General features: G+C 37.6%; 1 protein-coding gene across 1 annotated transcript in view; it reads left to right on the plus strand.

Moving 5' to 3' along the window:
* Nucleotides 1-17,401, plus strand: part of STK39 (serine/threonine kinase 39) — a 101,764-nt gene that overhangs the window by 75,481 nt on the left and 8,882 nt on the right. Inside the window, exons 14-15 of the mRNA XM_056350364.1 lie at nt 3,661-3,713; nt 5,599-5,667. Coding sequence (XP_056206339.1) covers nt 3,661-3,713; nt 5,599-5,667 — 122 coding nt within the window. The remainder of the gene's footprint in view (nt 1-3,660; nt 3,714-5,598; nt 5,668-17,401) is intronic.

The following is a 17,401-nucleotide window of genomic DNA, read 5'->3' on the forward strand; positions in this document are numbered from 1 at the left end:
ATGATAGACATTCTGCGTTTAAGGACAAAAGAAATGACATTTAATGTTTCCAGTTTACAGTTGCATCATTACACAAACATGATTTCCGATTTTAATTCAACAATGTAGATCTCTTGTCAAGCGTGTGGAACACAGCTAATCGACTATAGCAGAAATTACACTATCATTAGGTAATTATTTGAAAGGCTTTGTTTTAAAATGCAAATGCCTGAAATCTCTTTCACATCTTAGGTGTTTTTCAGTAGAACTATGTCAATCTAAACATCTTCATAATTTATTTTTTAATCCTGATTTTTTTGTAAATACCAGCATTGTTCAGCAAAAAATTTCCTTCAAAACAGAGCATCTTTATTTCACGTCCTGTTGAGAGGATGGTCTCAGCTTATAGGTGGGGGGCTAAGTGATGGGGTTGGCCCATGTTCTTTTTCCGGTTCTTAGAGGAAGCATTATTCCCTAGAAAATCAGATCTAGCAATCCTTGTGTGCACATCAAGTGGTCCTGATGAAAACAAAATAATAACAAAGATCTGCAAAATATGCTTTCATAAAGTCTAAAGTTTTAAATTCTGAAATTTCTTTGCAAGAAAGATGTCTGCTAAAATGTCTTAACATGTTGTGCTTTGGTGTCACCCTTGTTCAAAGCAGTTCTGTGGAATTTCTCCTGTTGGAGGTGACTATATAATGAAAAGTAATCTGCAGGAAATCAATAAACTGCAGTGTACTAAAATACACAAAAGTATTTAAAATTTACTACTTCTTAGATGGGCTGTTTTTATCCATGATGAGGTATATTATTCTGTAATGGCACAGAGCAAGAACCAAATAAGAGGTATTACAAGAGATGGCCAAAAAGTCTGAGTTTGCATTTTAAAATAGAAATAACTTTTTTACAAACACATTAGAGAAACTACAGACCATTAAGAAATGATGAAGAAGATAAAATTATTAATCACAAAGATACTAAGTGCCTTTCTTCAAATCCTATTTCTGTTTAGCAGAAATAAAGTCTGTGTGCTGCTACATGGTGACTGTAATGGATCTAAGTAAAAAGAGAACTCCAATGGAACAAATGAAACACTGCTTGGAAATTCTGCCTACAAATAAATCAACAAATCCAAACACTTGTCACCAAAGTGTATCAAGGGAACTAGCAAACTAATTTGCAGTAACAGTGACACTAACTAGAACCAGAGGAGTGTCTGAAGACTGGAGAAGAGCATGGGCAGCTTTTAGGCGAGAACTCGAGTGCATCTTCTATTTAGTGGAATATATAAGGGAATCAATAATTTATGGAAATCAATAAATGTCTGGAAGGTAATGGAACCATAAACAAAAGCACTTACAGGCTTCTAGCTAATTAATCTTGCCAAACTTCCTTTGTTTTGCTTTCCCGAGTAGCAGCATACCATTAAGATGAAAGCAGCGGCGTCCTAAGTTCAAAGTAGTTCAAAGCTATTCCTCATAGCAAGGTTGGTTGGCTGAATACATATCAGCCTTCCTTGAATTTTCACCTTCACTTAAATATGCACTTTTGACTCATTAACTTTCTATTTGGGACATTCTGCAATTTGGAGGCAAAGCAGAATACACCCCGTTTGCATCCTGCTTGAGGAAAGAGTCTGTATCAGGAGCAGCTGGTCTTTCACGTAGCTGTATCAGCCGGCGAGAAAGCTGCTGATTTTGATTAGAGTTTGTAATTACTTAGTGCCTTTTTATATGGTGGATGTTCTACTTGCGGGAGGTCTGTGAATAGATATAATCTGAGAGCCTAATGTATTAGTTTCTAGATAGATAACTGCAAGAGTGCAAAATCTGCAGAATTACTTCTCAGCTGGTTTTAGCGTTTGACTCTGTGGAAAAAGATACGCAGGCTGGAGCAGTTCAGTATAGCTGCTAATAAGAGTAACAAGTTTCTGGTTTACTTCTGCAAAGGTGTGAGATGAGTTTTTATTCACTTGATTTGCTTCTTCAAAAGCATGTGCAGGAAATGAGTATTTAAGTCTCAGCTGCATCCCACATTCAGTCAAAACATATTTAAGAAAAATGCTAAATTTCTGTCCAACTTCCCTTTTTTGAAAAGTGGCAGTTTTAACAGGTTTATTGTGTATAATGCATTTCAGCAAAAGGAAGTGGATTGTTGAAAGGGAACTCAGAGATAGTCATATGTGATTAATTTTTTTTTTTTTTTTAATTTTAAGAGAAAGCCATCCATGTTTTTCTGGGAGGTGGGAAAAAAAGAACTGAGATTCATACTAATTCTCTGTTGAATAAAAATAGTGCAATATTCTATATAATGGCAGCAGATTTCTACAACAGAAGTAAATGAGCCTTATGAGTCTGTATGGGGCTAGCTGCATTATCTGCACCTTTGTATTAGTGATCTTAAACTCCTCCCATAACTCTTTATTTAGAGTAGAATTTTGGGAACCTGAAACTCCTTCAGCTTTGAAGTATTCAGTATATTCAGTAAATGAGTGCTTTTCATTTTAAGCACTACATGTAGCATCCTTATTTTTCAGGGTTTGCTGTCTTGCTCTTGTCTGTGTTGCCAGTCATTTTGGGTTTTGTGTTCCTGCATTTTGCTGTTTTTTGACTCTGATATTCTTACAAGTATTTAGCAAGTGTTAATAGCTGTAAGTCACAGCTGAGTATGCCTGCCTATTGGATTTAGTTTTCCCACAGCAAGACTTCACGGCCTAGTATGCTGAAATATGAGCTTGCATACGGTTTCCTTGCTGAGAAGAAGAATAATGGACTGCAAAACACATTCTGTTACTATTAGCTTTTCAAGTGGATTGAGCTATTCATTGGAAAAAGTGTGCTACAGCAATTAAGTTTATGCTTATGCTCAGTCGACTTGCCATTTCCAAAAATGAGATGGACGTCTGTTTTGCAAAGACGCTAATGTTTTATTGATGGTAGAAATTATTAACTAAATCTGAAGCTGGAAATGTGCTAGGAATGGAGGTTTGGAGCACAGTATGAGACTGTAAAGGAGTTCTTTAATGTAGGTATTAAGTCCCTTATGACTGTTGTACACCAAACTGGTTAAAGCACTCTTCATGGCAAATGGGAAAGCAGAAAACCTTTGGCTTTCACGCTCTCCTGTTTATGTTATGTGTAGAGACAACCTTGCTGCTGGGACAGTAGTGGTCAGTGAAAGAAACAACTCATTCCAAAACACATTTTTAAACACTGCGTCAAAAACTTCAGCATTCAATGTTTGCTAGATACTTTGTCTTTTAAACAAGCATCTCTGTATACATGGGATCTCAGATAGGGAGCTGTAAGTCCAAGTGAGTATTTTGTTACTCTTGGAGGAGAAGGGTTAGACTTATGGTTCAGACTATGTTGAATGAGTAGAGTCAGTATGGTAGAGTGTCTTTTGAAGATGGAAAGCAAAATATTTATTTTACCCTTTAGGTTACCAAAGGCGGTTTTCAGCTTAAGCATGTCTGGCTTTTAGTTTTCCCAAAAATACTGCCAATGCAGTGGAGTCTCTCCAGTCTAGGAGCTTTGGGAAATCAGTGTTTTTTAAAGTTGAGGAAATTCACACTACAAAAATGGAGTTGTCAATGCCATAGGTATTCTTTGGGTGTAGGAATGGAATAGTTGTTCTGTTCTTGATTACATTTTAATGTATACACTGAATGTTTTTCAGGAACTCCAGGAAAGAGCTTAATGACATACGGTTTGAGTTTACTCCAGGCAGAGGTAAGGCTCCTTCAATTGAATTATTCTCTTACTGCTCAAAGGGTATTTCAGAAATTGATTACTGCTTATGGTTAATACAAACTACCTCTCTGGAATGTTTCCTACTGTGCAAAGCTTTATATTGAATTTCACTTGAACAAGACTAGCAGATGTATGTAAATCCTAGTGGCAGGGTTGTGTAATATATAGTATATATTAGAAGACTTAATCCACAGTATACTTTATCAATTTCATGTCTTATTGAAATGATCTATTGCAGTATATAAGGTCTTGCATAGCAATATTTATAGTTTTGGAATTTCCTTTTCACATTTGGAAAACATTGTAGGAAATGTAATATAGTAGCCATAGAAGTGTATGTGGTGATGGTGGTAATATTTATGTTTCTTCCCCTTTGTAATAAAAGAAGTTATATTAACAAGTATGAAGTATACACCATTTTTCAAATGCGGTCTTCAACTGAAAGTTGAGTTGCATCTCAGGCTTTGGTATCACCAACAGAAAGAAATTCTGGCATTGAAACTTTAAACTGTACTGCATACTTGCAGAACTGTATTGGCTTTCCAGTGCTACGAGTTGTAAGAACTCATAAAGATAGGTTTGTTTGAAGAAAACCCAATAGTACTGCGATAAAATGCAGAGGAGGCTGATCTGTTTGGTAAGAAGATACCATCCTTGTTAAATAGCAACACTTTGAACTATGAACACATTTCATATTTCTCAGAAGTCAGTATTCACTATATTTAGAATAGTCTTCAAAGAACTTCCACCTAAAAATGAATCTAGATTGAAAGAGGTGTCTCTCTTCCTGTAAATCATAATATCTTTCATGTGCGGTAGTTCTGCGCATGCATATACTCTCTGTTGTCTGCCTGCATTTCTCATTGATTTTTGCAATGGGCAATAATGAGAGGTCTCTTACTTAATTGGGCACAGAGCATCTTGGTTTAGTTGCTTGTCAAAAGAATTAGTTAAATACTTTCTAAGCAGTTACATATGCCATTTGAGAATTCTTACTTTCAGAAAATAGAGGATACACCATACCAGGACTGTTCATAGTAGTTAGTCACTGGTGCAGACAGAAGGTAGCTGTGATTCTCATCTTCAGAGCTCTCCAGAAACTGCAGCTAGCTGAGATAAATTGTTTTTTTACTTGTGAGTGTTAAATATGCAGCTCTGTGTAACTGCCTCAAAGTACATGCTTGCTCCATGCAGACACTTGATGTAGAGGCCATATTACAGTTGAGACTTAGCTGGAATTTGGGCTTGTTCCTGCTATTTCCTACTACTTACCTCTAAGCTTTCTAAAGTCTTTATGCAGGAGCAAGTACTAGTCACAGGAACTTAGGAATTAACCCACGAGGGTACAGCAATTAGTGGAAAATTGATCCAAAGCTCTGAATTGCCTGGGTCACAGTACTTAAAAGCTATTTTAAGCCTAAAGCTCAAAATAATGACTTTGTAACTCTGTTGCCACACTGGTTACAAACAAGAAAGCCTATATAGCATGCCTCTGTCTAGATATGCAGAACAATGGATGGGATAGAGAAAACAGTGAAAACCACACTAAAACAAAATTTATTGTCTTGGTTGTGAAGATACTGAACCTTGTAAGCTGTACAGGAAGACATAGTTAAATAGTAGTGGCCAGGAAAGGTCTGTAGGGGGGTTGCAATGAATCAAATCATCACCTCATGCAATTTACTGTGCAGAGGCTGATAAGATAATTATCTTTTTCCTCCTAATTAAAGATAATTTTAAATTCAAGCCTGCCTCCATGGGTGTTTTGGAACTAAAATATATTTTTGTTAAATTGCGTTGGATGACTGATACTTTTTGTTGTTTTTGTGGGCTCTCACACTTACTCATTTCACCTTTTGGACAGACACAGCAGATGGCGTTTCTCAGGAGCTGTTCTCTGCAGGCTTGGTTGATGGCCATGATGTAGTTATAGGTAAATTACATTTTTGTTTGCAATTATGCTCTTGTGACAAGTTTGTGTTAAATGGATGTGAAAAATGTTTTCTCTAATGCTGCTTTTCACAAAATCCTTTCTGTCCTAATTTTGCTTTCATGTATGCATAGTTCCATCAACAAGCCAATTTTGATTCCAGTCCAAGGATTGCTTTTGGAAGTCAGAACTCTTCAGTGGTTTGAGAGGGATGATAGAATACAGATCTCCTGCAGGATTATTTACAATTCAATGATTGATCATTTTTGTGCTAACTTAATTTTTTTGTTTAACAATAAAATGTTTTTTTCAGTAGGGTTTTGTAAAGTGTGCTTTGGCAGCTCTGAAGTTGGTATTCTGCTTGGGTTCATGGAAGTAGAAGCAAGCCAGAGATAAGGATTTATGGAAATTGTACCTGGAGGTATTATTTCTGTGGTTAAAAAAAGTAATCGGAAGTGTTTTCTGGCTGCTGAGAGGAAAGATACTTCTCTGTTTCTCTGTTCTGTGTTCTGTCCTGTGCTTCAGTAATTTTGTAACGTTTTTTTGGTTTTGTTTTTATATGAAATTCAGTGCCTGGGAGAGATGGCTAATTTGGAAGTGGTTATTTCCCTGCAGTTCCTTCTCTACTTCTGGTTGCTCAACACCAGTAGATGCATACCAAAATCAGGAGGAGGCTAGTAGATGCTAAATGTATGAGAAGTGAATTGAGGAATACTACTAAATCAATCTTCATGTTGCAATCAAAGAAGTTCATATCAATTGGTTCAGATATCGTTACCAAACTCAATGATATGGAGAGTGTTTTAGAAATCCATGAGTTCATGTTGCTTGCCTGGCAGATAAGCTAAACACGTTCTCAGTGTGTTTGTAGAGTAGGTAAAGTATTTCAGAGAGAAGCCAATACTTTTTGCTTTCATATGTTCAGCATACAGGTTGCTTCTAGCTGATCTAAGGAATAAAAGCCTTATCTGTCCTTTTATTTTAATTTCTAGAAAAAGTTTTGAGGGGAGGTTCACAGATGGTACAGGCTAGCAGGCACACTTCTCTTAAAGTCACTTCTGCTGGACTGTTACTATAAGGTTTTAGGGGAAAGCGGTAGCTTGGCCTTAGTTTGTTGCCTTGTGACCTTCCAGTATGAAAAATGTCATTACCCTAATGCTGATGATGGTTTTGATCGGATTTTCATTGCCACAACATACCTTACTTCATTAGGAAATAAATATGAATATTTTTTTCCTGGCTAAGAGAAGAATTGTTATCTGGTGGCTATCCCACCTGCTTGGGCCGTCAGCTGGCACGCTGTGTTGCGCAGAAGTCAGAGTCACGGCTGGCGATGATGCAGTGCATGTCCTGCAGGGTCCCAGCGAGACCTCTTTTCCTTTCCTTACTCTTCCCTTTTCCTTCTGCTGCAAAGTGCCAGTACTTCCATGGAAATGGCACAGTGAGTGCCATCTTTCAGGGGGAGTGATGGGGGAAAGGCAAGTGAAGGTAGGTATCTCTCATGGCTTCAGTGATGGGACTTTGGTACTTGAAGAAGCACAAATATTTAAATACGTAAGGTTTTCTCTAGCAGGCTTGGTTAGAGACACTGTCTAGTGAATCATAGAAGTTTATTTCCTTCCTTAATTCTTGCTTTGAATTGCAGCATTTTTAGCACTATGATGATGGTCCTTTCTGTTCTTTCCTGTTCGTCTTTTTATTGTGGTATTAAAAAAAAAAGTAAGGAAATACATTTTCTTGTATATAATGAAAGCATTCAACTTTAAATTTAGTTTCATTAATTGTAATGATGTGTTCATTTTTCTATGATGGTGTAACTTACCTCACATTCCACGGGCACAAATTCTTGTGTGACTTCGTGCTATACAATTTTCACTTGTGTCTGCTTCACTTGTGAAGTTATTCAAGTATGTTTGCACATTGTCTTCCTAGAAAACTACTTTAGATTTCATGTTTTACCGAAAGACAAGTTCTGCTAAATGCAGTTTTATTTTAATTAAAAAAAAAAAATAATACCAAAGTTGGACTTAAGCTGGAATATGTTTGCGCTTTGCTTTGGGAAAACTGGCTAAATGTTGTATGGAGATGGAATAAAACAACTTGCATGCAAGCAGATTATTGCCAATTTCAGAATTTCACTGTAGCAGTGCAGTCCTAAGAAATATTTCAGTCCCTTAGTTTAAAGCAGTAGGTCATATAAGAGTGCAGATGGTGCTGAAAATGGAAATCTGCTTACAAAACTAATTTTTTTTTTGTGTAAAATGATTTTGCCACCTTGTTCACTCAGAATTAAAAGGTTTAAAATCTTACTATATAGGAAGAGAGGAATAGCATAGAAGAGCTTAGTTAACCTTCTTCACCAGAACTGATTCCATTAGCTTCAAGATTGAAAGCAGCTGATAAATTGCCTTTCACTTTTCAGCTGAAGCATGCAGAAATTCAGCCTCTGTAACACAAATGAAAACAAAGTTCTGAGATAGTCTCATAAAAGTTGTTCCTGTAGTTTCTTTTAATGGATATTGGAACATGTAGAGGCTGGGAGAAAAAAGGTGAAAATACCTGAGCTTATGTTGAACTCAAGCATCTGTTAGCATAACAGCCGATTTTCTGAAAGGACACTTGAACAGGAGTCAGCAAAAGGTGTTGTGGAAAGTATGGCCATGGCATACGTGATCTGAAGCTATTAGTAGGGACCAGCTGACGTGTAAGTTCTATAGAATTTGCTGCTAAGCATCAACATGCTTCACCTTTTGAAGTCTTGCTGAATTTGCTTCACTTAAACACAGGCTTCCTAGGAAGATCTCCATTCTGATAAGCAATAAGCGCAGCTACCTGCTCTGCAGAGAAGCAGAAATCCCACCTTGCATGTTCAGTTCTGGCTACGATTGACTGGGTTCTGTTCTTCTTGACAGTAGCGTTGTTTCACAGGAGATCCCTAGATCAAGGGAAGCAGGGCAGAAAATTTTGTTTAAAAGACCAGAGTTCACGTTTGCACAGGGCAATAAGTCTTGGAGCTTATATGTAGGCACTGGGGTTTAGCTGATGAGGTATTTTTATGCAGTACTGAAATAGCTTTGTTAAATCATATGAAAGATCTGGAATATTTTCACAATACATTTTGGGATTAAATCTGTGTGTATATGCAATATATGTGTATTGGCTAGTAAACATTAACCCAGTAACGTTTTATTATATTTTTGATACTTAAAGGAAACTCAAATCATATCAGCAGTCAGTTCTGTTGAGAATCACAGTCGCAGTCCTACTTCACCGGTGTATAAAATGTGCATATAATTTCATTGAAGCCTGAGGCTATAGTTAATCTTCTAGAGGCCTTGCTTAAATTTCAGAACCTAAAGGTATGTTAGTTACTGAAGTGCAGTGTACAGCCTCCCCGAACACTTCCCTTCCTTAATACTGCTTAAATAAAAGCCTTGATGTCCAATGCCATCAAGAAGTGTGCAGTTGCCCTTCACTATATCAATGCACCTTTATTTTAGGTGTGTTTGTCAGAAAGTATCCATGAATACCTTGAGCATCACAGAAGATAAACCTTCACTTTTAAAGACAGCAGACATTAACTACTGGTAAATGGGTATCTGTCTGGTGTTGGAGCCAGACCTGGGTATCCACTTAGTAACCAGAGGAACAGCTATTAGTCAGTCAAAACAAAAGCTTCCTGCTAAAATGCCTAATGTGTTTAGAAGAACCAGCTGAAAACCCAATAGATCATATTTTGAAATGAGATCATCTTTTGAAAGTAGCAAGCTTTTTCATAGACATTTTGAATGTTTTCTTAAAGTGTGAATACAATAGATGCCATAATAGTTTGACTAAGGGGTTTGGGTTTGGGGTTGTTGGATATTTTTTTTGGTGGGGGGGTGGTGGTGTTTGTGTGTCAGGGGGGTGTAGCCTTTTTATTTGGTAACTTACTGTGGTAAGTAGGCAGTACTTAAATTGGCATCTAGAATAAAAAAAAAAAATCATGGCAGTGGATGGGTTATTTGGCCGTGACTGCAGAGAATATGTATCTGACCAAATCCAAAATAACATTATTTCAAGGGATGTTAAACAGTAAGTAATATGTATGGTTCCCAATTAATCACAGTATTAAAGCATTTGAAGTTGGAAGGCTGACTGTTTTACAGTGTCACGTCTACTGGTGCTGAAGGTACTTTCATACTAAAATAGAAAGATGAAAAAGTAGAAGCCCAGTTTGTTGGTATACTGTCTGTAACAACATTTTAACTCATAGTGGCACTAATAATCCAATTTCTGGAAAAGCCACAGAGTTACACAGTGAATATCCTTTTGCTTTCCTTGGTTTTGCTCTGGATTTGCTTACATGTAGTTTACTTTGCTGTCTTGTTAGTTTAATCATGTTTGAAACTGAATGAAGTGATGCTTTTTGTTCAACTAATTCTGGCTAACTACTGTAATCAGAAAATGGGATAGTGCTTCATGAGTAGAAAACTATTGCATTAGTTTATGTCCTCAAAGAGCAGTAAAGCTGCTCTGGGTAGGTGACTTGGATAGGACTGCCATTTGAAGGCAGCATAGGCTTGCCATTTAATATTAGTAATGTTTTGAAGTGTGCTGATTTTTATAGTCTTTGAGGGAATTTGTTAGATGTTTTGGGTTTTTTTCTTGTGTGTTTATTCTTGTGGTTCAAACTGAATGAAATAACTGATTTTTTTAGTTAAGTGTATCATGTTTTTATATGTTCCAGCTCTCAGTGTGCCCATAAACCTAACAATTAATTTCAAACAATAAACTAAATACTTTGCATTTAATTTTTAATGTATTATACAGCAAACAAAGTTTTAATGAAAACCTGACTGTATTTTAAGGCATTTTGTAGATACTCTTGTGGTTTCAAGGTGTGCGGGTAACTCCATATCTCTTTAGCAAGATATGCAAATACATTACAGATAGGAGAATATCTCTCAGTTCCCCAGGGTTTAACTAAGGACTCAAATATTTTAACACATCTGGCTCATTTAGAGTCAGTGCATTGAAGGGTGACTCATAATTCTGGAAGCCTGAGGTACACCCACAGATAACCAAGCTTTGCACCTAATTGTGTCTTCACAGTTATTTTAGCTGTAGGTGTTGTACGTAAAAGGTGTACTTGAGAAAGTATATGGTGTGAAACTGGCAGGTTTCTTGCAAGTTTCCACCTTGCTGAATTTTCAGTGTGGAGGAAACTTAAGAGGTTTAAGATGAAAAAAACGGTATTGTGTTAGTTGAATAAACACCACTGCTGTGATGGTGGTTATGGCAGAGCTTTAAATATGTGATGTAAGAAATTCTCAGAGTGTGCAAATTATTCTCCACACATACACGTATATTCACGTATCACAGTAAAGATGCTTATTTTATAGCCATAATCAAGTAAAAAATAATTTTTAGCTACTTTAAAAAAAAAAAAAAAGTGGAAGTTGCTGCCAAAGCAAGTTCCTTTTTTTTCAGCATGCAGTCCATCAGTTCCTACTTAACTGTGTAAGTGAGGAATAAATCCATATGTTTATTAGTGGGATTGTTTAGGTTTTGCCTGGAACAGTAGGTGATAAACTCTTGGGCCTAGAGTGTGTTCCCTGCCCTCATAGGTCTGAATTGTAGTCTTTGAGGTCTTTCCTTTCTAGTTAAAAAACCCCACAAAACTCAACTGTGAATTTGAATCAGAAATTGCAAAGACAGCAGTGTAAGTAATGTTCCTCTTTTCAACAGTAATTTAGTTGCTGTTATTTTTTTCCCTGGCATTCACTTCTCTGCAAGTGGTTAGTGTGTCAAAATAAGAATTTATTGAGGTTCTTCAAACTAGGCGTAGTCTATTTCAGAACCTAACTCCTGCACATCAGGGAGTCTTTTCTAAATATATTATTCCTTGTTTCAAGTTTCAGATATAAGGTACTGAAGTAGCCTGGCTGCTATTTCATCTTCTTAATAGTTTTGTCAGAACAATATCTATAATTCATAGCAGAACTTGGGACAGGAGGAGCTGTGAAGCTCTGATGGGGAGAGGAGATTACCGAGTAATAATATGCATAGCAGAATGTGACCTGCCTTGTTTCTGCATAGACCTACATTTCAACTCTAATCTAGCATGATGAAGGTATTTGTTAGAGCTGTCTTCAATATGAGGGTGACTATCAAACTATTGTCAAAACCTTTGTCTGAAAGGTAGCGCTTGCTTTCTTCATTCAGTCACTGGCAAGTGATTTTTATAACCTCGTACTCTGACTTGTTCTTTTGTATAGAGAATTTATGAGCACAGTTTACCATAATATCTCAGGCTTCTTAAATATCCCTACTAGCAATGTTGGGCAGCAGGTCTAAATTTTTATTTTAAATGTTCATTTGAGACAAGACTGAGGTTTAGCATGCTCAGGGTCATCAAAATGCTTTTCTTGAAATGAAAGGGAAATTGTGAAATCTATATCTACTCCTCCCTCATCTTCCTGGATAATCTATCCATTAGATATTCAGAGTCAAGATCTGAAATAGATAAGCATTTAAGTATCCAAATATATTCTACTTACATTTTTATGACATTTTGTTTTAGATGTGTGGTGGTTTGCCTAAGTGTTCTTCACACACTCGGGGTGGGGCAGGGAATCAATCTGAAATATCAACCTTCTATTTTTTCATAAGTTTCTGGGAAAAAGTACAATTTGCCAGTTATATTAATATTTTAATTTAATCAATAAAAACAGTTATCGCATTTTCAGTCTTGTTTTTTTCCAGAAATTGTAGAATGTAAAGCATTACCTTGGGATCAGATATCCATACTAAATAATTGAGAATTTGGGAGTTTAGTGATGCATTGTTTGAATTGAAATAAGTAGATTTTGAGGACTAACTTATTTCATTTTCAATTTTGATACAGCGCTTCTGTTTTATAAAACATACTAATTCTGTCGGGTGGGAATTCTTCCATCAGCTACCTAAAGAAAAATGACATCTTATATATTACTTTATTGGTCTTTGGTTTTGTGGTTTTTTTTATCTATGACCCCTGGGTATTAATACCTCATGTTAATGTATCTTAATGTGAAGACATTTGAGGTCTACTATTATTCCATAAACTTTTTTTTTTTTTCAGTTTCAGCAAGGATAAATATTGAAGGCCTTTGTTTGTCTATAGGGGTCAATCAGGAATGTATGTCCCTGATGTCTCTTCCATCTCTTTGCCTGTTCCACTCTTGAATAACATACCATAACTGGTTAGCTGTTGAAGCCTTGGTCCCACTTCCCCCTTGCACTCCTTTTTTAGAACAAGTTACCCTGATGCTGAACTACTAGTTAATGACCTTAAAATGTCTAAAAAAGACAAACTAGCCTAAACCTTGCTTGTCTATATATAATAAATGAATTAATACCTAAGTTAAATCAGTACAGATTTTGGTACTCACTAGGGGTATCACAGCATGCACCTTTGAGTGTTCTGTGTATAATGTGCAGTACTGCTTGCCCCCTTTCTTTACTGCTGCTATATGTTGGGCCATTCCTTGGGAGGTGAGGATGGTTTTACTTGGTACAGTTCTTCCTCATGTCAGGGTACTTCACACACACAAGAAATAGAATATGTTCCTGGGTTTACCATGTGAACCACAGAGCTCAAGTAGTTTTAATAAGTACTTTGAGCCGTATGAATTGCACTGTGAAACTGTGGTTCATAAGGATGCTGTAGGAGACGTTTTTTCAGGCTCCCAGTGTTCCTTTCAAGGGAGAACAGCTTTGGCCTTCTGTTACCCTGTATCTGTAAGCTATATTTTCTGATTCTGAGGCTGCAAATCAAGCTGTTGGATATTAAAGTATCAAATGTTGAAATGGAGGTGGTTTAAGCTGTCTTCATCTATAGCTACTAATTCAGCAATGTACTTTGAGAATTCAGACAAATTTGTGAGCCTTGATCTCCCTTTGATAAATGCCTAATGAGTGCCTCTTCGTAAATAATAAATTTCTACATTTTTTAATGTTTCTGCTTTATCAGTGTCCAGGAGCTTCCTCAGAAGAGAAGCCAGGCTTGCTGTTGATATTTCTTTTTTCTTTTATATTCTTTCTTATAGGAATCATGTCTAGCTCCTTGCAGTCCTGTAGCAATAAACACTCATTAGTTAGCTGTCACAGATCTCAAAATGCTTTAATATTTCCCTTGCTACTGTTCTCAAGCAACATAAACAAAAGAAATTTTATTACTAGCATCCTGAATGGGTGAATTAATGGAATTGTTCTGCACTTAAAAGACCTTTTTGACTTCTCTTTGAAAAGCCTTCTAATCTCTCATGCAGAGAGTTTGTGAGCTATTAGATAATAAGAAAGTCGGACGTCTGGAGGAACTGTTACCAAAAGCTGTAAAGGTTGATTGCTTTGATTGTTTGCACAATACACTATAATCTACTGCTAGCTAGGTTTTAAAACTTAGTTTTGGTTTTGGTATGAACTTGCAAATGCATGAAACCCACTGTGTAGTATGAAATATAAATTAATGTATATATTGCATGAAATCTCTTGTAATATGTGAAAATGCCTCAAGAGTGTGCATAATAAATTTGGCCCTTTGGAGGAAAGAAAGCCCTACCAGCAGCTGATTTTTCAGGAGTGGTAATTCCATTGAAAAGTATTCCCTGTCACTCAGGCATCCTGCTTCCTAAGACCTGTATTGCAGAATACAGCATTAATCCTCAGATCAGCAGACTCCCAAGGCAGTTAATTATGTAGAACTCCGTGTATGAGATGAAAATGGCAAAATAACTACCTACAGTTGGGGAGGAGGTAATATTTGAAACAACCAGCAGGAAAGCCAATAAATATGTGGAGCTTTGAGTCTGGCCTCCCCAATGGCAATACTGTTGAGGAAGTAGGGAGCAGCTGAAGGTGTCTTATAGGCTGAGTTTTGGACTATATACAAATAACTTCACTTTTCACTTAATAAAAATATTTTTCATTTTCTCAGAGGTTTATATTTTTTCATGGTTTTTTTGTGACAGTAATTTTGTACCAGAATGATGTTTTCCCTTTCCTCATGTCTGAATTTCATGATTACAATATGCAATAGCTTTGCAAACTGTTGAACTACTGTGCATACTATCAGAGGTTCCCCATCCATTCTCTTCAAAATGAAAAAGCATGTGAATCACTGTTCTTTTGAGAGCACCCCAGAAATATCATCTCAAGCTTTAGATTGTGCTTGTGTCTGTGTTTATGCCAGATGGCTCGGGCTCAGTTGGCTGGGTTGGCATTGTACTGGAAATGGTTCTACTGTACTTCATATAGCTTTATTTACTGTCTCATTAATTTTAACGTTTACAGAAGTTTTCCCTATTCAGAAGCCATTAGGGTTAGGTTTCATGCTGTGTTAAGAATTTTAAATAGCCAGGCAGAGTTCTGTCACTTACAGGAGCAAAGCAGCTTTTTGAGACCTCCCGAAGTATGGTAATTCACTTAGTTTGTGATCTTGAAGATGGCCTTCTTTGTTCTGTTACCTCAGCTTGTTATAATTGATGTGGCTGGCCAAAATTGTCATGTATCAAAAGAGTGATTTGTACTATATTCTATATAAATATGCATGCTAGAGGACTGTAGTTACGTGGTGGGGTTTGTTTTTCTTTTTCTTTTTTTTTTTTTTTTTTTTACATCTGCAATTAGTAGCTTGTGTTGTGTATATTTATATGCTGGGTTTGACCTTTTATCCTATTGTGTGCTCTGCAAGTGCAGACATTTATTTTGACAGAGCGGCACAACCATTTGTCACTGAGCACAACCTGCAAAAGAACCTGGAATGATTTGTGGTACGTAGGTTGATTGTATGTCCTTCAGAAGCCTTCTGAAGAAAGTGGAACAACACCTCATTTATTATTGTAAACAACAAAAAGCCTATTGTGCTAACCGCTGCTAACATTTGAAGAGGGCTTTTCCTCCAAGGCACGATTTGAAGTATATTCTATTTACTTGAGGTTACTGCCAGCAAAGGTTTTTCCATCGCTACTTAATTTTTTCCTGCAGTTATCTTGTTCATGTTTCTTCTTCTGACTTTTATAGGAGTATGGCCATAACATCTTGAGAAAACGCTCTGCAGAATAAACTTGAGTCTAGTATATCCAGGCCTTGTCGAAATGGTGAATTCCCAGCCGAATTTGAAATTGTCTCTTGGTGCTGCTTGCAGGCAAACTATAATCTGTGATGAGTTTCAGAAGTACAACATCCAAGGCATGACTCAGAGTACTTCAAAGAAAAATGGCTTTGTCACTAGGAACAGTAGTATACTTAACTTAGAGATAAGGTGTAAAGTAGAATCCAGAGACAAATCTTTAACAATGCTCTCCACTTTTCCAAGTAATTTAAGTATCAGCAGAGAGAACGATTCCTATGTCTCTATAAACTCCTAATGTAAAACTCTTTTTCATTTATGGTAGAGCATTAGTGTATTAAATTGACTTGTTCACTGACTTGTAATAGAAGAATTGTCAGGAGTGTGAGGGAGGGAGAGGTGGTGAAAGTGGGATGGTTATTTTCCTCCTTAGTGTTTGCACATGTGATTGGGTTCATCTAGAGAGCTGGGCAGAGAGGAACCTAACAATGTTCAGCAAAGGCACGTGTAGGGTCCTGCACCCAGGGAGGAACAACCCCACGCACCAGTCCACGCTGGGGGCTGACCTGCTGGGAGGCAGCTCTGCGGAGACAAACCTGGGACTGCTGGGGACAGCAAGTTGCCCATGAGCCAGCAGTGTGCCCTGTGGCCAAGGAGGCCAGTGGGATCCTGGGGTGCATTAGGAGGAGCGTGGCCAGCAGGTGGAGGAGGTGACCCTGTCACTCTAGTTTGGCCTGGTGAGGCTGCATTTGGAGCGCTGTGCACAGTTCTGGGCTCCCCAGTTCAAGAGAGACAGGGAACTACTGGAGAGGGTCCAGCTGAGGGTGATGAGTGAAGATGATGAGGGGACTGGAGCATCTCCCTGATGAGGAAAGGCTGAGGGAGCTGGGCCTTTTTAGCCTGGAGAAGACTGAGAGGGGATCTTACCAATGTCTATAAATATCTTAAGGATGGGACCAGGCTCTTTTCTGTGCTACCCAGTGACAGGACAAGGGGCAATGGGCACAAACTGCAACACAGAAGTTCCACCCAAATATGAGGAAGCACTTTTTTTACTCTGAGTGTGACAGAGCACTGGCACAGGCTGCCCAGAGAGGCTGTCGAGCCTCCTGCTCTGGAGGTATTGCAAACCCGCCTGGACATGACTCTGTGCAACCTGCTGTAGGTGAACCTGCTTGAGCAGGCGGTTGGACTAGACAATCTCCAGAGGTCCTTTCCAACCCTGGCCATTCTGTGATCTGCATTTAGAAACTTTAGGCTCTTTTTTTAAAAACTAAGCCAAATTAAAACCTTGTGTGTGAACAAAGGAGGGTTAGTGAATCTCAGCCTAAGTAATCTTCCTTGATGAAAAAAGCCTCAACTTAGTGGCTGGGAGAGATGTTTGTTAGTAAAGCCTAATAGCAGTTCCACTTAAAAGTGGAATTTGGCCCCAAAAGATTTTCGTTACCAGTTGAGCCTAGATCTTCAAGTTACAGAGAGACATGCCCAGTGCTATGTATTTATCAAGATCCTAGAACCTTTGGCTTCCACTAAGGTGAAAAGCATGACTGTCTCATGAATGAACCATATTTTAAGTAGATGCCTGAAATGCAGACATAGGTATTCAAAATTGGGCAGTTGCCTCCAATTGTTGGCCTTGCACTC

Source organism: Falco biarmicus, chromosome 8, assembly GCF_023638135.1.
Source record: "Falco biarmicus isolate bFalBia1 chromosome 8, bFalBia1.pri, whole genome shotgun sequence".
Lineage (NCBI taxonomy): Eukaryota > Metazoa > Chordata > Aves > Falconiformes > Falconidae > Falco > Falco biarmicus.